This window comes from Cyprinodon tularosa, unplaced genomic scaffold (assembly GCF_016077235.1).
Source record: "Cyprinodon tularosa strain WSP-4 unplaced genomic scaffold, ASM1607723v1 ctg194, whole genome shotgun sequence".
NCBI lineage: Eukaryota > Metazoa > Chordata > Actinopteri > Cyprinodontiformes > Cyprinodontidae > Cyprinodon > Cyprinodon tularosa.
Window position 1 is genome coordinate 742179 of NW_024038699.1, and position 27249 is coordinate 769427.

The 27249-nt window shown below is 38.1% G+C and overlaps 1 protein-coding gene across 2 annotated transcripts; it reads right to left on the reverse strand.

Moving 5' to 3' along the window:
• Positions 1-4576: 4576 nt before the first annotated feature.
• Positions 4577-26977, reverse strand: slc16a5a (solute carrier family 16 member 5a). 2 transcript variants are annotated; one of them, XM_038283505.1, is made up of 6 exons: positions 26826-26915; positions 26695-26751; positions 21248-21711; positions 17391-17534; positions 14733-15560; positions 4577-5729 (listed from the first exon to the last, which is right to left on the reverse strand). In XM_038283505.1, the coding sequence occupies exons 3-6, from the start codon at positions 21606-21608 to the stop codon at positions 5497-5499; spliced, it is 1566 nt and encodes a 521-aa protein (XP_038139433.1). In that variant the 5' UTR covers positions 21609-21711; positions 26695-26751; positions 26826-26915; the 3' UTR covers positions 4577-5496. The 2 variants fall into 2 exon arrangements, with proteins under 2 accessions (XP_038139433.1, XP_038139432.1); XM_038283504.1 differs by lacking the exon at positions 26695-26751 and having other exon boundaries at positions 26826-26977.
• Positions 26978-27249: the final 272 nt, after the last annotated feature.

Genomic DNA, 27249 nt, shown 5'->3' on the forward strand with positions numbered 1-27249 from the left:
TTGATTCTGGTTTTGTAGGTTTACTGCACGCTGCATTTATAACCGCACCGAAATGCATCCATACCAAAAATACACAGGACAATTTCAGAATTCAACAATTTATTTTACCTAAATGTATAAATAAAGAATTTATAAAGATACAATTTGGTAAACAGCATGACAAGCCTCCAAAATGTGCTAATAAGTCATTTGATAACAAATAAATGTTTGGTTAAACATTTTATTACTTCAACATACTGTATCCGATACCTGAAAAGCTCATTTGATGCTCAGCAGTTTCTGATTTTAACTTTAAACATTTACATATTACTTCATCAGCTGAAGCAAGTGATTGTTGAAAAGAAACTGCATGGTTTGATCTTCCTTATTATGATCACATGGGTCGATTCAAACTCTGTAAAATGTGAAACATCTTAAGAATTGGTCTGTGAAAAGGAACAGCTAAAGGTCATCTTTTCCCAGTATGCCAGTAATGTAAAAAGGCACTGTTCCATGACAGAATGAACAACAAAAAACTAGGTTTCCATCAGAAGCATACATTTTTTGTGTTTATTTTTTACAGGAAAACAAATGCTACTAAAAAAGCTAAAATAGATTATGAAAAATGGGCTGAAAAATACATCAAAACTCTGTTCAACCTGTTTACACCATCAGCTGATGGGTTCATATGGTTAGATCAGAATGTAGATGCTTTAAAACGACCCTTATTCACATTAGAAAGTTTTTCCCCTCTAAAGGTAACATTAGCTTTTTACCCACAAAGAAACTTGCAAAAAAAATAAAAACACCAGCTTGGACTTGCTGAGTGCAACAATTTACCTAGGAATTGGTCATGAAAATATTAAATACTCTAACATCTTACATTTTATTTGCAAAAACAAAGATTTTTTTTATCTGTAAAGTTAATATTATAACTGCCCACCAGATGTTTATAAACTCAATTGCATTTTCTATAGATTATTGGCTGTTGAGTGTTATATGGAAAGTTGAGTAGTAGGAAAACTGTTGTGACAAAGGGTGCCAAAGACTCCACACACATATATATCTTATAAACATCCCAAAAACAAAAAACAGCATTGCACTTTATCAGAAGGGTGGTTCATAAAACTCACTCAGAAAATGCAGACTTCAGTGGCCAATTCTGACTCAGCCTAGGCACATTATATCAAGTCGAGATTATCGAGTTTCACCAAAATATGCTAAATGCAACTAATGCAAGACAGGTTCAACCAACCAGTGTTGCCGCTCACATAAGCAGACGTTGCAGCTGATCACAGAGTTCACAGAGTAACCATGGCGAAATATGAGCATGCTGCTTAATTTATTGGTAAAAACATGCATGGTATTTGGAAACGTAAGAAAAATATTAATAGAAATTCTGTTGCTGTAAATGAAAAAAATATCATACCTATCATTTCCAGGTGTTTTCATTTAAGTAGAGTTTCAACCTGGAGATTTTAGTCAGTTTTAGTCCAATAAACTGCTTTTAGTTCAGATTTATCTAGATTTTAGTCAGCAATAATCTTGCTTGGACTAATAAAAAAAAAAGAAAAGTGAAAAATAACCTGATTAAGAATAATAAGCTTAGATTAATCACACAGGCTTTACTTCAACAAGTCAAAAAAAAAAAAAAAGATCCAGGCACTGGGAATCTGTGCGAGCTGCGGTCCAGTTAAGGCGGTCAGCAACATTAATGCAGATGTGTGTTAGGGAAGACCAAAGGGTCATGTTGATCAATAAAGAAAATGGCTGCTGTTCTCTTCTTAAAAACCGCAACATACAGGTGGGAGTGTGAGGATACCCTTTCAGGCAAACTGCTTTTCACAAAGCGAAAAAGAATTCAGATATTTTTTCTATGTGATCTTTAAATTCCATAATCAGGTATATAGATTTGCTGAATTAATATATATATATATATATATATATATATATATATATATATATATATATATATATATATATATATATATACACTCACCGGCCACTTTATTAGGTACCCCATGCTAGTAACGGGTTGGACCCCCTTTTGCCTTCAGAACTGCCTCAATTCTACGTGGCCTAGATTCAACAAGGTGCTGGAAGCATTCCTCAGGGAGTTTGGTCCATATTGACATGATGGCATCACACAGTTGCCGCAGATTTGTCGGCTGCACATCCATGATGCGAATCTCCCGTTCCACCATATCTCAAAGATGCTCTATTGGATTGAGATCTGGTGACTGTGGAGGTCATTTGAGTACAGTGAACTTATTGTCATGTTCAAGAAACCAGTCTGAGATGATTCCAGCTTTATGACATGGCGCATTATCCTGCTGAAAGTAGCCATCAGAAGTTGGGTACATTGTGGTCATAAAGGGATGGACATGGTCAGCAACAATACTCAGGTAGGCTGTGGCGTTGCAACAATTCTCAATTGGTACCAAGGGGCCCAAAGAGTGCCAAGAAAATATTCCCCACACCATGACACCACCACCACCAGCCTGAACCGTTGATACAAGGCAGGATGGATCCATGCTTTCATGTTGTAGACGCCAAATTCTGACCCTACCATCCGAATGTCGCAGCAGAAATCGAGACTCATCAGACCAGGCAACGTTTTTCCAATCTTCTATTGTCCAATTTCGATGAGCTTGTGCAAATTGTAGCCTCAATTTCCTGTTCTTAGCTGAAAGGAGTGGCACCCGGTGTGGTCTTCTGCTGCTGTAGCCCATCTGCCTCAAAGTTCGACGTACTGTGCGTTCAGAGATGCTCTTCTGCCCACCTTGGTTGTAACGGGTGGTTATTTGAGTCACTGTTGCCCTTCTATCAGCTCGAACCAGTATGGCCATTCTCCTCTGACCTCTGGCATCAACAAGACATTTCCGCCCACAGAACTGCCGCTCACTGGATGTTTTTTCTTTTTCGGACCATTCTCTGTAAACCCTAGAGATGGTTGTGCGTGAAAATCCCAGTAGATCAGCAGTTTCTGAAATACTCAGACCAGCCCTTCTGGCACCAACAATCATGCCACGTTCAAAGTCACTCAAATCACCTTTCTTCCCCATACTGATGCTCGGTTTGAGCTGCAGGAGATTGTCTTGACCATGTCTACATGCCTAAATGCACTGAGTTGCCACTATGTGATTGGCTGCTTAGAAATTAAGTGTTAACGAGTAGTTGGACAGGTGTACCTAACAAAGTGGCCGGTGAGTGTATATATATCTTATTGGATGAGATCCGTTTCATAATATGTAGCTTAAACTGTTGCAATGTTTGATGGCTCCATGCCTTTGGGCCAAATGATGGTAGTAATAGCCTTTAACAGTGCCCCTTGGTGCTGGATTCCACAAAGAAGCATTTTGAAATGATTTGGCTCTAGAGCTGAATAAGTCTCGACCAGAATAAGTTCACTGAGTCAGCTGACAGTGAGGCAGCTTTATGAAAGCCAAATGACAAAAAAAATATAAATAAATAAGCCAGAACTTGACCAACTATGCCAGTTTTATGAAAAACCCCTCTGGGTGAGGAGAACGAGCACCAAACATGCAGATGAGCTGAAGGTGGCTGTTAATAATGTGGGTATCTGTAACTGTAATTTCCCTCTGGGATTATTAAAGTATGTCTGATTCTGATTCTTACAACAACTGAGTTTTAGTTTTTAAACCAAATTACTAAAAAAATGATATTCCAGCTGAGACATTTCTAAACCTTTAGACCAATCCAGGCTTGTTTTTAATGTTTATTTTCTTACATCATATTCAATTTTGTATTTTGTATTTTTTTTTGATTCCTCCAAGTTACACAACTTCAGCTGGTTTCTAGTTTGTTGTGGCCCAGTTTGCTCATGGAGGCTTAACTTTGCAACCATAATACAGGCTTTAATCAGACAACCATACTTTCCCCTCCGATTTAAGCCTGTTTATTGGTTGTTTATTTGATGACAGAATTGGTAAAGACATTTTAACTTTGCACTTTATTTTCTGGAATAATCTTTTTAGTGCGTTTTGCCACTCTTCCACATATTAAATGAATGCTATCAGAACCGTATAACATTGAAAACTAACCAATTTATCTGAACTTTTTAGTCTTTAAGATAGCAGCTTGACTGAAAGTTTTTAGAGATAAAAATTAAAGCTAAATCTGCAGCTGCTGATGCCTTCTGGAGATTAAGTGTAAGAACTGAACATGGTGATAAAAAAGGTATGTAAAGACGAATCAAGGTGAGACTTTTAAAACCATAAAACAGTGTCAGCTGTCAAGCATGGTGGTGGGAGCATTATGTTGTTTAGCCATCTTTTCGTTAGAGCCACAGGCCTTCAAGATCTTTAACTTCACCTAAAGTCAACAGTGGAAGGATTAAAATTGAATATTTCCATTGATCTTAAGTTCATATCAGAAGTGGCTCATCTTCCTAAACCCCACCAACGTAGCGTTATTGATTCTACCATGATGCATCAACATTCAACTAAATTTACCCTCAAGTTACTCAGGATGTCTGATTGAGTTGCCGCTAACAGGAGAAGGAAACTGCAAGGGATTTAAATTGAATCAGATAAAAGCACTGATGATAATCCAAGTCCCGCAGTCTGGTGATTTTAACTAAAACAAACATCAGGACCTCCCAAGAATCACATTTCCAAACCTTTTGAATGATCTATCTGGATCTGATGGATAGAAATACATGGTGTGGAACCAAGGCACCTTTTCTCTAGAACAAGCTGACAATAACAGTTAAACACAAAGGAGGTGGGGTTTCATAAAAGCCTGAAAATCATATCCATTCTGCATTTTTCACAAAAAGCCCCATCACACCTTCTTTAAGATCATGTCTGATAAGTCTCGTTATTTATGCTACATCACAAATACAAGATGCAGATATTACCGTTTAGAGTGTCACAGATACACTTTTTAAATAGTTACTTTCTCCCTATTTGTGCTTTTTCTATCAGTGTACTTTTAATCTGCAGGCACTAAAATTTTAAAAATAGCAAAAAATTGTGCAAACTATTTTCCCATTTAGTGTATTCACCTCTTAAAGCGGAAGAAGGGGAAAGCTGAAGGATACTCTGCTGGGATTATCTGGCCCACGCTGATTTTGGAGATTAAACAGATGTGTAACCAGAGGCTTCATTCTGGTGGGTTCCTATTTCTATTGATCATCACTGAACCCACCTCTGCAAACTCAAAGACCAACAGCAATAACTCCAGCAAATATTCAGAAAATAAGTCTTTATCTCTCATAAATATCTTGGGATGATTGACAGACTAATGAGACAAATCGCGTGGTTGAGATCAGCAGCATTTTACAACAAAGAGTACAATCACATTCATGTTGTAAGAGCACATCTGTTCATTTTGGTATGTAACTAACCAAACAGCGCTGACCATTCAGGGTATTTGTGCTGGCAAATATTATGAATGATCCGTAGAACTGCTGGAGCCCCGAGAGGTGACGTCCGTGCACGTCGACACAGTGCGAGCAGGTTAGCGGGCTGGTTATGTACCCTGTCCCCAGGCTCAGGCCTTGTCTCCTTCCTGGGGCAGACTGCTGTACTCGCAGCCAGGAGAGCCATCGGTCGTGGGTTTCGCCGGTTCCGGCTGAGCTGAAAGCCGACCCTGCTTGGCAGCCTTGCTCTCCTTTTTATCCAGCCAGAGGAAGGAGAGCATCAGGAACAAAGCAGAGGAGGCAACAACGGCACTGCAGGCAATAAAGACGTAGAAATACTGTTTGGTTCTGTCCACCAGGATTCCTGTAACAGAGGAAACAAAGTTCAATGTTGCAGCTCACTGCAGAACCACAAACTATAAGCTGCCTAACATTTGCACCTCATCAGTGGCTCTGAACTTCGCTTCCTAGTAGTCATCTTCCTGCACAGTGAAATGTTTTGTTTTTCTCCTCCTGATTCAACACTTGAGCTGCCTGGTTTCTCCATTAACCCACCTTTCCCTCCTGTCGCTTATCAACAGTTCATGTGCAATAAGCACAAATCTGGCGAAGTGAGATTATACTCCAGTTTGTCCACTGAACTCGAAAAATCTGTATTAGCATTTCACTCAGCAAAGGTTTCTATTCTTCATTTACAAAGCAATTAAATATTTGCATAAATCTTAGACTTTTTCATTAGAGAAAAGAAAAAAAAAATTATCAAACATTATTAAAGACACTTTATCATGCAAAATCAACCAGGTAATATTGGGAGAGAAAGATGAATTTGAACACTTGTGTCTTCACAAATATCATCGGCCCCCCTATCGGTATTAAAACTGAATATCGGACATCGGCCACCCCACCGATATTCAACCCGATATTTGATCAGCTTCTGAGTTTCTAAAGTCAAAAAAAAAAATAAAAATACTACTTCTTCCTCAAAAACTTATTTTTTTACAGACTTAAAAACTTTTAAAGACGAAGGAAAAAATATTGCTACATTAAAATATCACAATATCTACATATGCTGATATATTGCCATTTAAAAACACCATATCAATCTCTTTTACTAATGAAATATTGCTATATGTCATCGTTATGCTACGAAATCCCCCGAAAATTCACAAAATTTTGCCACATTTTAATATGTTGATATATTGACGCGGTATCGATCTATTTTACTAACAAAATCTCACAAGAATTTGCAAAATATCACCAGAGTTTGTAACAGAACGATGAAATTTCACGAGATTTTGAAAGTAAAATAGATCGATACCGCGTTTTTAAAAATCAATTTGATATCAGCATATGAAAATATATTTGAGTATATTATTTTTCAAAGTGTCAGAAATGGATAACAAAACTGCTATTTTCAATGACTACTTATTTTTGTCCAGCTTTAACATCAGTATCGATATCGTTAATCAGCTACATGAATTTTAAAATATCAGCATATCGGATATCGGCCAAAATCCCAATATCGTGCATCCCTAGTGTCTTCCCTTATGCTTTTATTGGTATAGAAAATGCAAGGTATTAACACAATAGGTGGGTCAAAATTAGCTATTTGTCTGTTTCTTATACAATCTATATCATCCAAAAAGCTCTAGACTTTAAGAATCTGAAGCCATTTGAGGGAAAGGCGATATTTTAATTTCCCTAAATAAACAAATGTATAGACTTTAACCTGAAACCATGCATTATAGCAGTGGTTCCCAAAGTGTGGGGCGCGCCCCCTAGGGGGGGCGCAATGCCATTGCAGGGGGGGCGCAGGAAGCGGTATGAGTGAAGAAAAAAAAAAAAAAAAAACAGCGCTTGCTTGACTGAGCATAATGGACAGTTGTGACACTGCAACCCAGATTTGAGAAGATCTACAGCAAAAAGCAGGCTCACTACAGCCACTGAAAAGATGGGAGGATTAAAGTACAAAGAAAAAACTCTCAGGGAGCTGTTAAATGTTTTCACTCCATTTTGCACAGAGGCTTTTTTAATGTATAGATTATAGCAAAGTTAAATATTGTTAAAATAACACAGACAACAAAGAATCCTCTTCTAATCTACATTATAGAACTATGAAAAAAATACAGTTACACAAAAGTGTTCCACTGTAAAGATGGTGTAGTTTGTTTTGTTGCAACCTGAAGTGTGAAATAAACTTCAGTGGAGTTTGAAAACAAAATATGTGTATGGATTTATTATATCTGGTTGAACGATGTGTGTGCCCAGTTGATTCTTTTTATTTTTTATTTTTGGGGGGTCGGGGGGGTTATGGGGGGTGGGGGTGGGGAGGGGGGGGGGGGGCGTGGACATCTTATTGTAATCCAAAGGGGGGCCCAGAAGAAAATCTTTGGGAACCACTGCATTATAGCTCATTTAAATGGAGGCAAGCTACACTCACATTATTTACTTAGTCACTATATTTGCATCTTCTATCTACACTACAGGGACAGCCCCGCTTAGGTACAGAAAAACTGTGGCACCCTAGTGAATTTGTGTACGCCTTTTTAATACCACATTTAGATCGGATAACGTTTTCACGGCCAGTTTGTTCCAGATTTCGTGTTGAACAGAGTTAATCCCAGATTAATATCCAGCCTCCAACTTAATATTGCACCTTCCCCGAGTTACTTGAGGCGACATTAAGCAAGTGTTTTGTTCGGAAAACAGCAATTTCTAGAAACCAAAAGATGTATATTAAAAGCTGTTACTACAGCATACAGAGCAAGACTGTGTGGTCAGGTGGTGCAGCTGAAGTTAATGTGAAAATTAGATTTAACTGTGTGAAAATATTTTGTGATAAATAAGATTACACCAATCAAAACTGAAAGGAAATATGAAAGTTACACATAAGTTTGTCATTTATTAACTATTTACATGATTTCAAGTAGAAGAAACATTTCCTTTTAGTTTAGACTGAACTAGTAATGATGCACAATTAACTGTAATATGATCGCATTAGAAATAAACAAATCTCTATTTCTATTTCGAAATCTCAGAGGCAATCACTTTATGCTGACAGTGGACTGAATCAACAATAATAAACTAAGGCCAAGTATACTTGTGGTTAATCCAGAGGAATTTCAAAATAAAATATAAAGCCCAATTAAATTGCAAATTTCAAAAAGCTCTATCCTTTTAATTGGTTATTACTTTAAATTACAAAAATAATGCATCTAAGTAAAAAAACACTCCTACTGAAAAGGTATAACATTTAACAGACTTGCGACCTTTTTAAATGATAATAAAAAAAAAAAAAAAAAAAAAAAAAACAGGAAATCAAAGCTTGTTAGATTTTTTTCCCAATAAACATCAGCATTTTTAGTCAATAACGTGTTATAGCTGACCCTCGACTGACTCTTTATGAGGAAACTGATCCTGTTCCAACATGTTGTCGAGGTTACGTCATGGATCGTCTCAACAGCAGCCAGAAAACATAACTGTCACCTGAGCCCTGAGTCTGATGCCCCCCCCCCTTTCTACTCCAAACTGAACTCGACCATAGTGCCTTGACTCTGTCCCAACAGGCCTTATTGAGAGAAAAACTGCCGTTTAGCTGCCTTTTTCTGCTGATCTGCTTTTTTAAACGTGAGAACTTCTACATTTGAGGAAGCATGAACACAGAAGGTGGGAAGACACAGTCCATTCAACCTGCTGATCAATTGCTTTGATTTATTGATCATCAGCAAGTGTGACCATCTCTACACAGGAAATTTGGGTAAAATGTCAAAAAAAGAAAAAAAATACTATTACCCAAACATTTGTTCTCTATTTGTTCTCTAAAACTAATATCTTGATAGAGTCCTTGATATCTTGAAAGAGTCCAGCTCTTTTTTGGCTTTAGTGACCTTTATTTGAAAGTAGGCTTACAGGAAATGGAGTAGAGAGAAAGGGGAGAAGGTCAGTTTCCTGGACTTGAACCCAATATGGATCCGTTAAAGACGAAAGCCTCCGGACATGAATTACACTCTGGGAAAAATAAGTCAGCATTTTTCCTGAAAAGCTCAAACCAATAAGCACAGACAGCTGCTTCTCTAAGGTCATTAGATATAAGAATAGTGAGACCATTTCATAAACAGTTTGAGGTTCCTAATGGCTCATTGAGGCCTACTGTTCACAAAGGGAAAACATTTCCCCAAGAGAGGATGACGCAGCAACTTCTTAGCGCACCATGAAATGCTCAGCAAAAAAAACACGAGGAGTGTTCAATAAGTAGTGCCCCTGACCCACTTCCAGATGTTTGATCCAGCTGAAATTTTGCATGTGAGGTTATTTCAATCTCTATAGGTTAAGTAGCAAATTACAGCTCTGAACTATTTGTGGTTTCTGACTTACAGGTGTTTGAACTGAGTAAAGTCTGACATGGGGCCTGTTGAGTGTCGAGCAGTGATCCGGTTTTTCTATTTGAAAGGGAGACTTTTGATGAAATTAAAGTAACTTATGGTGATGATGCCCGTTATATGACCTTGCTAAATGTTTTACAAGGTCATATTATGGGACATTATCACTATAAGTTACTTTCATTTGATCAAAAGTCTCCCATTGTGTGCGTCCTTTCAAATTCAAAAACACAGACTTGACTCAGTTTTAACACCTGTATATCTGAAACCAAAATTAGTTCAGAGCTGTAATTTGCTATTTAATCTATATAGATTTAAATAATTTCACATGCAAAATTTCAGTTCGATCAAACATCTGGAAGTGGGTCAGGGGCATCACTTATTGAACGCCCCTCGTACAAAAAACAAAGAGCTTCATGTCTGAAAGGCCTCTGCTAACATTGTTAAAGTATTTTGTTCTGCAGAAAAATAGCATGGCAGCATTAGGTTAGCAAAGCTGCATCTAAACCAACCAATTATCTCTTTTTAAATAAAAACTGACAGTCACCTTATTTATTTGAAATTTTTTCAGGTCAATATATATAGCACTTTTTGCATATAGATGGTTTAATAACGTAACTCTGGCCAGGAGTTTCTAGATCCCTGATAAAGGAATTGGTCAAAATAATACCAGTATGATTTCACTTTATGATCAATTTTGATAGTTTTTAAAAAGCTCATTTCTGAGGACATAATTAAGAACCTTAAATTAACACTAAGTTTTAGTTACTAGAGCTGCTGGATGTGTAACTTTCAGGCTTAGCTCCCTGGAAGGCAATTAGCAGCGCTGCACTGTTGCACAATGAAACCGTCTCCCTCTATGTTTTGGTATCAAATAGCTTTTGGAGAAGTCATTAAGATGATTGTAAAGACAAGAAAAAAACATTCAGTTCTCTAGATTAAACAATGTGTTTTTATCTTGTTTATTGAAATAATCTTAAACTAATTAAATAATTGATTGTTACCTGGAGTATACAGACTTTAACTCATCCATTAGCTAAAAGAGCAACCCATTCACAGCAATAATGATGCTGCAATTGTAAAAAATTATATAAACACTTTGGATTTAAAGCTACAGTTGGTAATTTTCAGCGACATCTAGCGGTCAGACTGCAGACCGCAGCAACATGAACATCTTCCCCCCACCGCTTCTCCCCCCCAACAGTACGGCGAGCGTTACGGGACAAAATGTCTTCCACGACGTCCGCATCACCTACCTTCTCAAGTGATGAGGTTTGTTTACATAGATAATTTTATAGATAGTATTTATTAGTATCTATAGTAGTATTTAGTACCTATTGTTCAGTACCGTCTCAGTTCATCTCTCTCAACTTGCCGTAGTTACTTTCGAGCGTAATGGGCAATCTCGCAATCGCTAGTTTGTTGGCTCTGCGCTGCCGTAGCGCAAAGATGTCTGCCTCCATGGCTGTGAGACCCGCTCCTATGTAATTATAAATAACGAATTCTAAGGCAACGCAAATATTGAGGTTAAGAGGCTGAGCTCGTAGATGATGATAAATAACATAATTATGTATAATATATTACATTTCTGACTGTATATCCCTGTAATTATTACACACTGTAGCTTTAAGATAAAATAAAAAGAATGTAATCTGTAAATATGCTCCATACAGAATTCCTAAAGTGAAAGTTTTAGCTTCACCTCGTTTAAAGTCTGTTTAAAATGTACTTTAAAGGCACCTTTTCTTATCCGATTATTAATCTATTAATAGAAAAAAAAAAAAAGTATCGACAGATTATTCAATTAGCAAAATAATAATTTGTTTCAACCCTAATGAAGATAAATATGCATTTATCTATTTAGGATTAAAAACATACTCTCAATGTGATGCCTGCCCCACCAAGCAGCATTGAAATGTTCACATTTAGAAATAGAAATTTTGCCTCTTTTAAAAGGATTGAATATGTGACACTTGTGGCTTTCCATACATGCTCAAGATTCAGATTTGAGCGCAAAATATAATGGTCAAAATATTGCTTTGAGGTTCTACAGTAAGATTATCTTTATTTTTTTCACCTCCACTGCTGCAGCTTCCTGATCCTGGAAACACCTAGTAGCCACCGTGGAGTGGCCTGTATATAAATATACTTGTAAATGTCCTCATTTAGCAAGGTTTGAGCACATATAGCTTGGTAAAGTATTCTGAAAATCTGGTTGTGATCTTTCAGTTTCCCGTTACTGGGACCTGATTTCTGTCCATTTACCGCTGCCCTGCACAGCCTTGGAAATATTCTTACTGATTGTTAATTGTCACGTATTTGCTGTTGCACAGCTGGGTGGAGCGGACGCTATGTAAATAGGGGTTAGTGTTTAAGGAGAGCTCAGACTGCACTAAAGTGGCGCTGAATCACAACTCATTGAGCAATGAACCTGAACCTCTCATGTTTTTTTATAAGGGCAGCAAACACAGAGCATCGAGACGCACAAATTGCTGAATATTCATCTAAAAATAATTTCAGATTTCTCAAATTAGGCTCATACTTGATTGAAAGGTTGCACTGTGTTGATTTGATCTCTGGGTATTTTAGATGAGAATATGTGAATATCTCAAGTTTTTTCATTCAAAGTAAGATAAAAAAAAAAGAAAAAAAAAGAAACTCTGGTCTTTAAATAGCAGCAATATTTTATAACCATTGTATTTTTATAGTGAACAAGACCTTTAGAGGGAACTCTAAGCCTTTATTAATGAAAAGTACACACAAACAAAAGAAACAGAATAAAGGCTACCTTGACTATGAGGCTGGTTTTGTTCAGTTTATTCTCAGGAGGTCTAAATTGTTCAGCAATGCTGAAATAATAATTTAAATAAAAACAATGGCAGCAATGAAACAAAGCCCACACAAAGCTGTGATCTGAGGCCTCCTGCCGGTTTTACACGCCATAGATTATGTTACACCAAAAAGCTGAAGCCTATAAAGTTTAAATTTCTAAAAAAATCGTTGTGTAGAAACACTCGCATAAAATGTTTTCAGCATTTTGACATGTCAGTACGTGTGGTTATTGGATGGAAGATAAAAGGGAACAACTGGGGTCTATTCAGGATTTTGCCTTAAACTTAAAAATCAACTCTGATCAACATATTTTCAACAGTGGAGGAAGGAGTACTCAACCGTAGTACTCGAGTACGGTAGAAGTATTGATACTCAGTCAAATCTTACTCAACTAGTAAAACAACAAGTAAAAGTTACTTTCAAACATCTATTCAAATTAAAGTATTAAAGTACTCACTTTTGAAAATACTTAAGTATTCAAAAGTACATGCATTTAAAAGTACTTATATACATACAAATAAAGTTTTCTAATTTAAGTACATTTATGAATCATTTTCAAAGAGCCTTGTAAATTTCAGAAATCACCTGATGTATTGATGTATAGAAACACTCCACTATAAATTTTAACTTGAGCATAAAAATGCAACAAATACTTAAGGACAGCTGTTGTGATTATTATTTCTTGCTCAAAAGCAAAAGAAAAAGAGAGCCTTGATTCTCCTCACACTTTTACTATGGAATAGAGGGTTAAGATTGAATCTATTACCACAAAGAGAAAGCAACTCGGATTTGAGAATAGGGGTGTAAATCACATTCATCATGGCGATTCGATTTAGTATCGATTTCCTGACCCAAAGATTCAATTATTTTCGATACTCAAGAATACACCATGATATAATTTGATTCGATTAATTGGTTTATTTTTTTTATTTTTTTGTTTTACACCTTACAGGCCTGACAATGTTTCAAATTTGAAATATATCAATGAAAGCTGTAATATCGTTATGCATTTTCTTTTGAGAAACAACAGCAAATAAAAGTAGAAAAGTTGCACTCCACCTATTCCTATTAAAACCTCATTCACTGAAAAATACTAATACCCCTGCGTTATAGATTCTGCAAGGCTTTGCATCAAAAAATACTGCACAAAATCAGTGCAATGAGTGCAATGCAATACCTAAGCTCCAGACGTCCCCGTCCCCTTCCACAGACGCTCCGCTGCACCTCTCCCAAATTGTAGCTGACTGCAAACCATGCCGCCAAATTGCAGAAAACAACTCATGAAGTTTGACCTGCTAGAAGAGCGAGGTGCGCGAGAACGCTGGGACCCTTTTTCCACCTGGATCTCCGCTCTTTTTGGCCCTCATGTCCCTCCGTCGTTGGACTAAACTCGCCCCCACTTTCTCACCGCCTCGGCCGTATATAGACCCACAGCACAGACCACGCTTCAATATTGAGCATAAATTAAAAAAAATTCTGTGTCAAGCTCACTGCAACACACTGCTGTAAGAGTATAACCAGGAAGTGAGGTAGGAGGGCAAAATAGGTTTAGCGGCACCGCAGCATGGGAGGGAGAATTACATCCAGGAGCAAATGGATAAAAAAGATCGGAGGGAAAAAAAACCTAAATCGATATTCTTGTGGACGTATCGATGCATCGGATCGTCGGCTGTTGGATCGATGTATCGATACAAAACGATTGTTATTTACACCCCTATTTGAGAAGTCATCCTACTGAACAACTTGGCCACATTGCAAAAACTGATGTCTTAATGAACTACAATAATATATGCCCTGAGTTTCTCAAATTTGTGCAATTTCATGCAAATCTCTAAAACAGTGGTGTCCAAATTCAGTCCTAAAGGCTGCTATCTTACATGTTAAAGTTGCATTTCAAGAGAGAAACACAGCAACAGTAGATTACAAAGCAAAGCAAAGCTGAGTCATAAGGAACAAGCTAGTAACAGCTTCATCCAAATGTAGTGGAGTAGAAAGTACAATATTTGACTGTGCTCAAGTAAAGTAAAGATATGCGTCAAATAAACGTATTTTGTTACTTCCCAACACTGATTTTCAACCATCCATTATGTTGTTTCTGATCACACCATGTGGACTTCAGAGGAAACGTATCTATATTGTAAATCTTCAACTGTTACCTGCCAGCGGAGGTCCAATCAGGAGCGTGATGCTCTCCATGACAGCAAGCAGACCCAGCGCTGAAGGAAAGCGGCTCATCTCCACTATATCCATCAAGACGGTGAACATCAGCGATCCGACCACGCTCATTGTAAGCCCGTACATGATCACATATCCCAGCAGAACGGGGAAGCAGGCCCCGATGCAGCAGATGCTGTTACTGAGCCCGTTGAACAGCAGAGCGGAGGCAAACACGTAGATGTGCCGCCCTTTGAACCAGGGCATGTTAAAGATGATGGCAAAGGGCGGCCGCACCACGATGTTAACAATACCCAGGATGGAGAGCAGCAGCGCGGCCCGACCCGGCTCCATGCCGTGTGCCGTTGCATAAGGAACCAGGTACACCAACGGCACCACAAAGCCCAGCATCATTAAGGTGATGCCTATGGCAAACACACAGTAACGCTTGTTGTGGAGCTGATCGAAGGCCATGTGCTTTTTTAGGGAGGTCACTAGGAACCTCCATATGGTCCGAATCCTTCCTTCCTGCTTCGTCTCTTTCTCTAGCAGAGGTTCGTGGTTCATGAGCGGCTGGCCGCGGTGCTTTTTGGGCTCCAGAGGCCTCATCACAGCTCCGCACACGCAGCAGTTCAGCAGGACCGCCCCCAGGATGAGGAAGCTCCCCCTCCAGCCGAACTCTGTGTGGAGATAGTTTCCAAGGAAGGGAAGGGTGCAGAGTCCCAGAGCCGTCCCCGTGGAGGACATGGCGTTGGCAAACGCACGGCGACGCACAAAGTAGTGACCCAGGATGGTCACAGCTGGTTGGAAACTAAAGCAGAAGCCAAGTCCTGGAGCAAAAAGAAAAAAGAAAGAAGAGAATAAAATCTTTACAACTTTTAAGCAGATTACTTATCATTTTACATACTATTTATAATAATAATACAGAAAAGGATTAGGGCCACTGAAAAAAATAAAAAAAGTTAACTGATTTTTAAATTTTATTTCAGTTTATTATGGGAAAAAAGTCGGAATTCTGACTTTAATCTCTGACTTCTAAATTTTTTCTCAGAATTCTGACTCTTAATGTAGATGGGCACCATGAAGGAATAGATGTGTACAAAAAACAAAACAAAAAAAAAAACTGATTTTTTAAATTTTATTTCAGTATAGTATGGGAAAAAAGTCAAAATTCTGAATTTTTCCCCATACTATACTGAAATAAAATTAAAAAAAATCAGTTAACTTTTTTTTTCCAGTGGCCCTAATCCTCTTCCGTATAATAAAGATACAGAAGAAAAAATATTCTATTAAAAGCACCTTTGAAAACAATATCAACAACACAGTAAAGAAAAAAGCTAAAAAAACAACAGAAGACTTTATTTATTAGAAGCAAAGAGGATGTCACACCATGTGAGTAAAACAAGGGATAAAAGAGAACTAAAGTGATTTTACATTTTACTGATGGTGAAGACATCTTGGATTTTAAGTTCAAAACATCCAGCCACAAAGATAAGCCTTTAATAACACCTGGTAGTTAGTAATAATCATTTAACTAACCATCATTACTTGGTTTTACCCTGATTTGAATGATGTATTAATTATATATAAATTAATAGATTCATATTCTGCTGTTAAAATTGCACACAACATATCAATCATAAACACTTGTATCATGAAAACTTCATAGCCTTTCACTGTTTCTTGTAGAAGTTTTTGAAGGTCGTCAACATTTGACTAACTGAAGGATAAAGTATCTTTCTATTAGTTCATTTTAAGCTTTTTGGTAACCCTCAACCAATATGCTACGTTCACACTGGACGCAGCAAAATCGCGTCTGCTGCTTCATTTTTACTGCTTGTACCAGTTAGTTCTGACGCGCGGCTGAAGCAGCTTTGCTGCTCTGGCTGCGCGGTTGGGCGGAGCGTCGGGCGGAGCTTCACTATCCTTTCTTTGCCTTGCAGCTATATTTGCTGTGATCAGTGGGAAAAAAGTAGTTTTAATATGTTTTTAAGTGAGAAAATCCACCTGAAAATGTAATCAGTGCAGTCAGTTCATCCAGATTACCATCCCACCTTCCAATATTATTTCTGTCGGAGCCGCTCAGACCCCCACATCCCAGCGGTGCGCTGTCAGTAGGATCCCATTCAACAGGCCGGGTCGCCTCCTCGCGGTTCACTGCGGCGGCTGGTAGGTGCTTTTCATCTAAATAATCTAAACTGCAGGCACCAGGATATTAAAAGCGAACATATTCTGCCGGCAGATTTCTGCATTTTAAGTTAATTTAGGCGTCAATAAGCTGTTTCAGAGGAGTGATCACAGCGCTCTGTGTCATCAGCGCTGTGTCTCTCTCCCAGCCAGCTCCCAGATCAGCTTCTCTGATTGGTTGACGCGGCACGTTGAGCAGCAAAATTTAAATTTTTCCATCTCGAGCAGCAGCGCGTTTCTGAGGCGCGTCACGCGCGTCAGATGCTTAAACGCTCCCAACGCGCTGCTTCAGCTGCTCAGAAGCGCTGCGCCTGCTGCTCAAAACGTGCTGCGGGACCTTTTGCTGCGCCTTGACGCGCGTCAACCATTGACTTTGCATGTAAACTCGCTGCTTCTGCTGCGCCTGCTGCGTCCGGTGTAAACGTAGCATTATATTTCAGCTACAATAATGACTTCGCTGTGTGTCTGCTGACCTGTGATCACTCCAGCGGTGATGTAAAGCTCAGTGATGGATCGGGTAAATGAGCTGGCGGCCATTCCAAGCCCACTCAGGATTCCGCCCAACATGACGGTCAGCCTGCAGCCCAGCTTCCCCACCAGCACGCTGCAGAAGGGACCTGTGGATCACATGTGATGCTCTTAGTTTATAAACAGTGTGTCGCACATAAAGCGAACATCCAAGGAGAAGATATAAATTCAACAATGCCAAACATTGTTTCTAAGCTAAAAGGCTGCAGGATACTTTCAGCTGCAATATTAGATCTTGTTAAGCTGACAGTACCCACAATACACCTGAAAAACACTACAATTAATACAAGTTCTTTTTTTGTGTGCTTGAATGCCATGTCCGTGCTATGAACCCATACAGCTCCTAATTCTTCAACTTAGAAAAGTGGAAAGGAAGTGGCAGCTTTGTGCAGCTTAATGAAGATAAACCTCAAAGTTTTTATCCAATTTCTTTGGGATTAAGAGAATTTCAAAGCTCAAAGCATTCCTGTTTCAAAAATCCATGAGAACAGCCTCAAAAACCCAAACTGTAACAGTTAGTGCTACAGCTTTAGCACATGCTTTAACCAATTTGGTGAGAAAGCAGGAGAGTAAAACATTTTCCATTAGATTTGATTTGTGCTGGATGGACAACATGCGGCGTAGCCACCGAATCCAAGCTGATAGGACATAAATTTAGTCGAGAAGAGCAACTTAAACTTGCAGCTTTGAAAGGCCCCAGAAATGGGTCAACACACCGAAAAGCATTAGGCTGATACTGTGTCCTCGAGGATTAGCCTTATCAGCACCAGAAGGGAAGCAGAGGGCGGCTGCCCATCTCCAAAGCACAGGCAGGAGAGAAAGGCTGAGAAAAATCAACAAAACAAACAACAAAAACTGAACTAGAAAACTGAAAAAATAAATAAATAAATAAATGAAATTCTTCCTTCTCTTGTAGATTGCAAAAGAATGTTAAAAATGTAGTGAAGGGTTTACAGTTTACCTTAATAAATACACAGTGAACAGAGCTGTGAGGTATTCTGGCTTAGTGAACATTTACTCGAAAGAGATCCACAACTTTGATAAAAATCAGTTGACACATTCTTCCTTCCAATGTGTTTGTTCGTTTTTAGTTGAATTTTACTGGATATGCATCAAATTTACAGGTGGAAGGAAAAAAAAAATAAACTAGTGTTTGAACTGTGCTGTGCACATATTGGAAATCCGCTGCATGTTGACTTTAGACACCTTTGCGCCCTCACACTTCCCCCTCCGTTTACTGCGTCACATTTAGAATACATAACATTGTGATAAAAAGGAGGAAGTTGACATCACTGGCTGCACGGATCCTTTTATAACTGGTCAGCACACATCTATTTAGGACTCTAAAAACAAAACTAAAAGAATTTTACTAGATAAGAGACAGAATTGAAATAATGTCTGCAGTCACTGATCTATTTTCTACGGAAGAGAATTAGGGCCAGTGGGAAAAAAAAAGTTAACCGATTTTTTTAGTATGTTTAGTTTAGTATGGTAAAAAGTCATAATTCTGACTTTTTTCTCAGAATTCTGACTTTAATCTCAGAATTCTGACTGAATTCTGACAATAAAAAAAAGTCAGAATTCTGAGAAAAAAAGTCAGAATTCTGAGAAAAAAAGTCAAAATTCTGAGAAAAAAAGTCAAAATTCTGAGAAAAAAAGTCAAAATTCTGAGAAAAAAAGTCAAAATTCTGAGAAAAAAAGTCAAAATTCTGAGAAAAAGAGTCAAAATTCTGAGAAAAAGAGTCAAAATTCTGAGAAAAAGAGTCAAAATTCTGAGAAAAAGAGTCAAAATTCTGAGAAAAAGAGTCAGAACTCTGAGAAAAAGAGTCAGAACTGAGAAAAAAAGTCAGAACTCTGAGAAAAAAAGTCAGAACTCTGAGAAAAAAAGTCAGAACTCTGAGAAAAAAAGTCAGAACTCTGAGAAAAAAAGTCAGAACTCTGAGAAAAAAAGTCAGAACTCTGAGAAAAAAAGTCAGAACTCTGAGAAAAAAAGTCAGAACTCTGAGAAAAAAAGTCAGAACTCTGAGAAAAAAAGTCAGTTAACATTTTTTTTTCCAGTGGCCCTAATCCTCTTCCGTAATTTTCTACCTAAAAAGGATTTTAAAAAAATATAGCATTTTCACAGAACTATTCATTCACTTTCCATGTAACATGAGATTTAATGTAAGTTTATCCTTATCTTCACAGAGAACGGCTTCTTAATTCAATGCAAACATGTCCATATATAATCAGATCAGTCTCAATTAAATCATAAATGATATCAATAGGGATCTTATGCATTATTTAGCCTGATTATGCAATAATAACCTAATTTAATTTGGTCTCTGCTACCCTGAACTATCTCACCTGCTTAACCATCGCCAATTTATCAATGGAAGCATTTCGAGTCAATGAATATACAGTAAAACCAGCTAAATGTGAGAGTCCAGCAATAAAATCTTGAAAACGTAACAATTTACAATACGCCACAAGGACTGGCCTTTAAAACATAAACACACTGTACCAACTAAAGCTAAACGATTTCATCAAAAATCAAAATTGCGATTATTTTTCTGCAATATTGTGATTGCAATTTTATTTTTTATTTTCCTTTGAACCAACCATAAGCTTGTAGTTTCAGTTTTTTTCATTATGTTGAAAGTTTTCCTCTCCACAGTCCATGGATGCAGAATTGTAAGGTAACTTTTGTGTGAAATACGTCTTACTTCTACTGGCATGCATGGATCTGCATGCTAGCTGCAACTTTCTCTACCTTTCTGGGGGGGGAAAAAATCCCTTTCAGTGTACTGCTGCCACCTAAAGGGTCCTTCTCTTGTTAAATGCAACGTGACCAAAATTGTGTTCAATTTGAAAAGTGGGTTTTGTTAAAGTGGGATTATATTGCAACAGCAAACCGCCCAACCCTAGTACCAACTGTAAAGCACGGCGGTGGCAGAATCATGCTGAGAGTTTGTTATTGCTATTGTGCAAGGTGGATGGAACAAAAGAAAGAAAGCACCCTTCAAGTTACCTAAATTGATCTTAAATTGGACACAACTGGGTGTTCCAGCTGGACAATAATCCCAAATCCACATCAGAACTGGTTTTAGAATGAATACAACAGGTCAACTTTGAGGTTGTGGATTAACTTGTGTGACCCGTTCTTTAAATTCTTGTCTGCGTGACAATAAATCAACCTTTTTTTTAACACAAATCTACAATTTTCTGTTAAATAAAATAATCAAATGTCGACTTCAAAAACTAATATATTTGTTGCATGATCCTTCCACCTTTAAAAACAATGGCTTCTTGAACTAAACTTCTTGAATTAAAAGCTAAAGCCCAAAATTAGGATGGCACTCAAGCTAAGTAGAGTGTACGTAAATTAGTGACTGGCTGCATGCCAAGACAATTAAAAAGGGGAACGTAAACAGACAGATGCATGACAAAAGCAAAATCTACGAGCTTCACACCTCTGTAAAAAAATAACAGGGTCAGTTTGGGCTTTGGGAAATAAGCTGGCTGCCGCTTCTCATGAAATAATCTCATCTAAACTAACACAAACACAGCAAGACTGTTCAAAACACTCACAAATTCTCCCTCTCAGCTTTCACGTGTTCCACTGAACAATGAAAGCATTTACACCCTCCTCTGTGGGGTAGTAAGGGCAACCTCCAAGGATGTTCTTACATTCGTAGGTGTTAATATGACTGTAACTTCAGTCGTTAGCTGGACCCTATTCTCAGGCTCATAATGGTTTGCTGGGATATAAAGTGTTCATGTGTTAGTGTTGGACTTTAGAGGTAGCCCTGATTCAGTTTACCTCCTGCATGAAGCGCTGACGTCATGATGGAGGGCACCCAAGACGTTTCGCTGTTGGTGGCGGTGAACTCATTCTGCAGGTCTGTGTAGAAGATTCCCACACAGGAGGGAAAGCCCAGGGTCAGAGCCAGAACCAGGATGGTTGCAACCAGCACCACCCAACCCCAGCCGCCATCCGGAGCTATGACGCCTCCTCCGGTTATAGCCACCGGGTCTCCGCTTTCACTCCCCCTCCCTCCCTCACAGTCAGCCGCCCCCTGCGCCTCGTCGTGGTCCAAACCGTTGGGCAACTCGAAAGCCTTGGAGGTCTCAGAGTCGAGACTGGGATCACTCGAGCCCCTGATTCCATTTCGCTGAGTCATTTTCTGCTTGGCGCTGCAGGCAGGACTCTGGTGTTTGCTCTACAGGGTGTGAAAGAACGTTGGCTGCCCATGTCACTGCGACCGCTGTGCCCTTAAAGGAGACCTATAATCACAAACACAGACCTGTGAGTGCTTCTTTAACTAATCAGCCAAGTCAGAGTCCGTTTAAAAAATATTTTCTCATTTAGATCACTGATTTTATTATTCACTCCTCTTTGCTGATTCAGATTCTTAACAGGAGCTCCGTGTGGACTTTGACTGGACCCTTTTCATATAAGCTTATACTCTGATCAAAAATACTCGAATAAAAACACATAATATACTGCTATAGTATATAAACCTGGTGTTTTAACCAATTTAAAAAAAAAACTTCATAGAGCCAGGATTAATATTTTCCTCTGCATCATTATCTACTTTTTAAAGCCTACTTGATAAAGCTTTGGTTATCTTCACGTAATTGTGCAGCACAGATGGGGCCAAATCTTCACAGCCCTACCTTAAAATTACAAAACAAAGCTCCACTTCCTTGTTGGGCTGCAGCCAAAACAACCTTATTTAATATTTTGTCTTAAGATGGTTATAAGACCTAATAAACGCCTTTAGGAACGATGCTGATTTGTTTTCTAATAATTTGCGCAGCTGCACGTCTTAACAGATTTTTGATACACAATACTTCAGTGTTTTCTTTTCTAAAACCATTTTTTAATAACCAGACTGAACTAAATTGATTCCAAAAATGTTATAAAAATATCCCTTTAGGCATTACGTTTCTTTCATGAGAAGAAGTGAGGGTAATTTTAAAAAGATAGTCGGTGATTAAACCTGATCTCATTAAAAGTTTGATTAATGAGGTTTTGATGCATATTTAAATCCGTTTTTTGTTTTTTCACAACAAACCATTTGTTATTTTAAAAACTGATCTTAAGAAACAAACAAAAACGTGAAATGTTCCACTCATGACTGATTATTTTACATGTCAGATGATCTGAAAAAGATGGAATCTTTTTTATATTTTAAAGCCTCCAGGGAGCGCAGCCGGTCGAGCTCACTTCCTGTGCAACTCCATCAACCGTTTATCTTTCAGCATCAAACATGCGCAGACATCAAGAACTTTACATTTTATAAAACTCTGATAGGTTTAAGGACAAACGAGTCAGGGAATCTGGCCAACGTGACACCGACAAGAGCTTTTAAAAAAACACAGAATGAAAGGGCTTATGTGAGAGTGTTCCCCCTGCAGTTGGTCCAAAGTTATCTAACGCCGTCTCTCTATGTACTACCCACTGAGCAACATCTTCTGAGGTTATTTTACCAACAATAGAAGTCTTTTAGATTCAGTTATGTAGTTTGCAATCACCTTTAAAGGAAAACACACCTTGTATCACTTCTAAAACCTTATTGATACACAATACGGTTAATGTGATCTTTATCAGGTTTTAAATTTGTTTTGACATCTAATAGATTGGGAAATAAAGGGTAAAAAACCCAAACAAAAGAGAGATTCCAATTTTTTTTTTTTTTATAATCCTAAATGTAAAGGCTGTGGGTTTAAACATATATTTAAACAATCTGGTTTGACAAAGAAAAGTGCAACTACAAGTTGACAAAGGAAAAGTGAATTTTCTGTGCCGATGCATTAAATCAAAAAGAACAAAAAAAAGAAAATAAGAACACATGACTCTTAACCTGCTGTTAGCAAAGAGAAAGGGAAATAGATTTTAAGATATAAGACAACAGAATAGACTGGATCAGCCTTACAACATCACTGTGTTATTAGATATTTTATAAAATTCAAAAGGTGATTTGAAAGTGGTGTATTTCTGAAAAAGAAAAAGCACAAAATAAATTTTTTTTCCACAAAAATATCACTGAGATGAACCAGAATAGAGGAAACGTCCCTTTTCTCCTTCCTTTTAATAGTCAAGTATATCTACACGTTAGGATGCAAACTATCCTGCTTTATGGCACTAGAACCTGACTTTCCCGACTTCCTCTTTCACCATCTGCACAGACTATAACCTGCAGTATTGTTTCTCTAATCACCTTATCTGAACATCCAGTTTTCTGAGAAACTATGAGTTATGGGCTGTTTGAGATTCCCCATGTGAAAAACTTAAAACAAAAAAACTAGACGATATTAAAAACCTTATCAAACCAAAGCTGTGTATCAAACACTAATTGATTTTGTTTAAAATTTAAAAAATATAAATATATATTTTCACATTTATAGTTTGTTAATTAAAATGTCTATTTCTAATGTCAATATATTAAGCAAAAAATATGAACCCAACTAGGCTTGTCCCGATCCGATACGTGGATCGGATCGGGACGCCGATATTGGCAAAAAAATGCGTATCAGCAAAGCATGTAAAATGCCGATCCAGACTGCCAATCCAGTTTTTATTTTTTTTAAATCCGGTCCGTATTTTCCAGTTTCTCCAATTGAAATGATCCATTCCACTATTTTGCGCCAGTGTTTCCCTGTTTTGCATTTTTATTAAAACTTACAGTAATACTTGCACCTTTAACTGTTTACGGCTTTACTGTTCACTGTGCAATTTCAGATTGCTATTCATAATTTTGTCCAGTTTGTGTTTATCTCTTAATAAACAGGTAAGTTTGTTGTTACCAAGCATTGTGTTTTATTCAATCTCACCTAATTCAGCTGGCTAGATGTTATCAAGAGTACTAAAACCCTTTTCAACATGAGTCTTACAACTAAGGCTAAATACTTTAACTTAAACTTAAATACATGCTCGGATAGGCTGGTATCGGCCAGTATCGGTATCGGATCGGAAGTCCAAAAACAATATCGGTATCGGATCGGAAGTGCAAAAACCTGGATCGGGACATCTCTAAACCCAACATCCTCCACCTGCAGCTCTCTATACAGTTACACGAGTCTCACAAGATTATATTTAAACAGTTTCATCAAGTTTTTGGATAAAATTTACAAATAAATTAAAGGTATATAATTGTCAGTCATTCTGGTGATATTTTTACGTAGTCGTCCTACGTGCTCGTCCCGTTAGCTATATCTTCTGCGCATGCACACTTTCAGGCGTATATCCGTGGTGAGCTACGGTTCCAGACAGCCTTTGATGCTCACCTTTCTCACCGTGCCTCTTTAAAAATGGCCGAGGGTTGTAAGAGAAAAAGTGTCTATGAAGTTCAGGAGAAGAAAAGAAAGGCCTCAGAATTGATTGAGAGATAAGAAATATAAATTTATTTTTTTATAATTCAATTTTAAATTAACATTTGAAATATATTAATCTGTATTTCTTAGATGATCAAGATTAATATTTAATCTTTAATGACTAGTAAAGCGTCATTCAATTTTTTGTTGGATTGGTGACATATTTCCGCACTAGGGCGCAAAAATCTTTGCCCATTGACTCTCGTTAAAAGTTGTACACCACCTCCCGCAACAGCGCAGACGTTTTGCAGGTGATTGACAGGTCGAGTCACGGGGGTTGGAGACGCACTGGAGTGAGAGAGAAAGAGACACATGGTGCAAGAACCGTCCTTTTCCAGGACCTGTTTTAGCAAGAAGGCTTGGCTAACTGCATTTAGCGAGGCTATCACTTTATTCAGCTTTCCCTGCCTCCTTTTTCAAACGTCAGGATCTGACCCAGCATGGTTTAAGACAGGTAGGACTGATTTAAAGCGCTTTTTAGAAAAAGCAAAGAAGAATGAACAATCTGGGATTCACGTGGAAAATAATATAATATAGCTGACTTTTTCTAGATGTTGCTTAATTAGTATAGTTGCTCTCAAACACATTCTCAGAAAATAGTATTTTATAAAGCTGACTAATAGCTTCCCATTATTAAACTGGCAAATTATTATTTTTTAGGTCTGTAACACCATGTTTGACCATGAAAAACACATATTTACCATCACAAAGCCTCAGAAGTGCAAGATTTATATACAAAAATTAAACCTGTACATGACATTATGTTTTGTTTTTATAAAGTATTTTGTTGTTGGCATTCATATAAATATACTGGTGTGATAACTTAGTATACATTTGATTTTTTTCTTTACGTATATGTCTATTTTGAACTTATATCCCCTCCCTGGGGAAAAATCCCTCAGCCGTCAAAAGTTCCACGTCTTATGCCCAAAAGTGCTAGCCTGGGTGCCAGTCCGAACTTAGTCCCGCCCACAAGGTTTGAGTTCGGGGAAGTTCGGTCTGGCTCTGCTCCATAGTAGCGCATTTTTTTTCCTGGTTCGTTCGAAACACGCCCCATAATCACAGCACTATGGAGCAGTATCAGACTCATATTCTGACTAGAATTGAGTCGGACTACGTCAGGCTACAAAAGTGCATGCCTGCCGAAATATGCATCCCCAGTCGCGGGAGCGCGCCTCGCTCTGTTGAACTGCATATCGACGAGGAAAACGGATTAAAATATGTTCAATGGAGCTTAGGTTCTTATATTAATTATATAAAAACGTTTAAAAATACCTCTCGTGGGAAAAAAGTTGTGGTTATTTGGCAGATTAATTTACAATTTGTCATTTGTTTCCACAAGTGTAAAACACAAATTTAGCTGAGAACAATACTTTTAAGTTTAAAGTCTGCAAATACCACCTGCCTATGGTGAGTGGCATTTATACCACAATTTGGGATCAGTCATGACGACCTTCTTTCCTTATAATGTTGATTTATTTGTTTGTTTTTCTTTGATTTATTTGTTTGTTTTTCTTTGGGGGACTGGGTGTGTGTTGTTGACTGTGAGGGTGACAGAAATAGAAATTTGCCCAGGCACATATCTTTCTAGAACCACCACTGTTGAGGAGCCACAACATTCATCTTTGCTGACATAGTTTGTAAGCAGCTGCTGACCTTTCCTGCAGGAACAGCAGCTTTAATGTCACTCTCATCGCCTTCCGTAAACAGCCTCTTCGTGTTTCCTTCTATATCCACACACGTGGCGAGTCGTCTTTATTTTAGCTTTTTTTGCGTGTAAAAACCACGCATTAAACCCCGCACGTCCAACCAAAACACGTCCGCAACACTTTTTAATCATTCTGCCTCCACTGTCATCAGATAAAAAGGTAAATGTGTTTCTCAACAGACCTAAATCTCCGGAAATTGCTGCGCGAATCTTCCTTCTGAGGGATAAGCGTCTTCAACCTCAGCGGCAAAGATGAAGAAACGATTTTAACCGGTTATCATCTCGTACATGAAATACAAACACGGTAACTCACCTTTCCAGCCCTGCTCGCCGCTCATCTGAGGCCGCTCTGTTAATGTAAGCTCGTAACGGACCACGGCGTCTACCGGGTGGGCGGGGACTGGATGCGGTCCACGGAGAAGACGGGAGTCAGCTGAGCAGGCCTAGATCAGCCCCGCTGCTGGCGATCCCTGAGCGGCATGTGGCAAGTGGTTTTAACATTTATTAAAACGAAGAGATTAAAAGCCAGAGCTGAGCAGTATGGGTTGTAGGTGTTGGAAGAAAAACTCACATTCTTTTTGGTTTGGTTTTGATTGTAAAATGCATCAGACCTTTAGTTATGGCACTTACCCAGGGTAGCATTAGAGATGGGTTGCCCATATATAGCCTATATATATATATATATATATATATATATATATATATATATATATATATATATATATATATATATATAT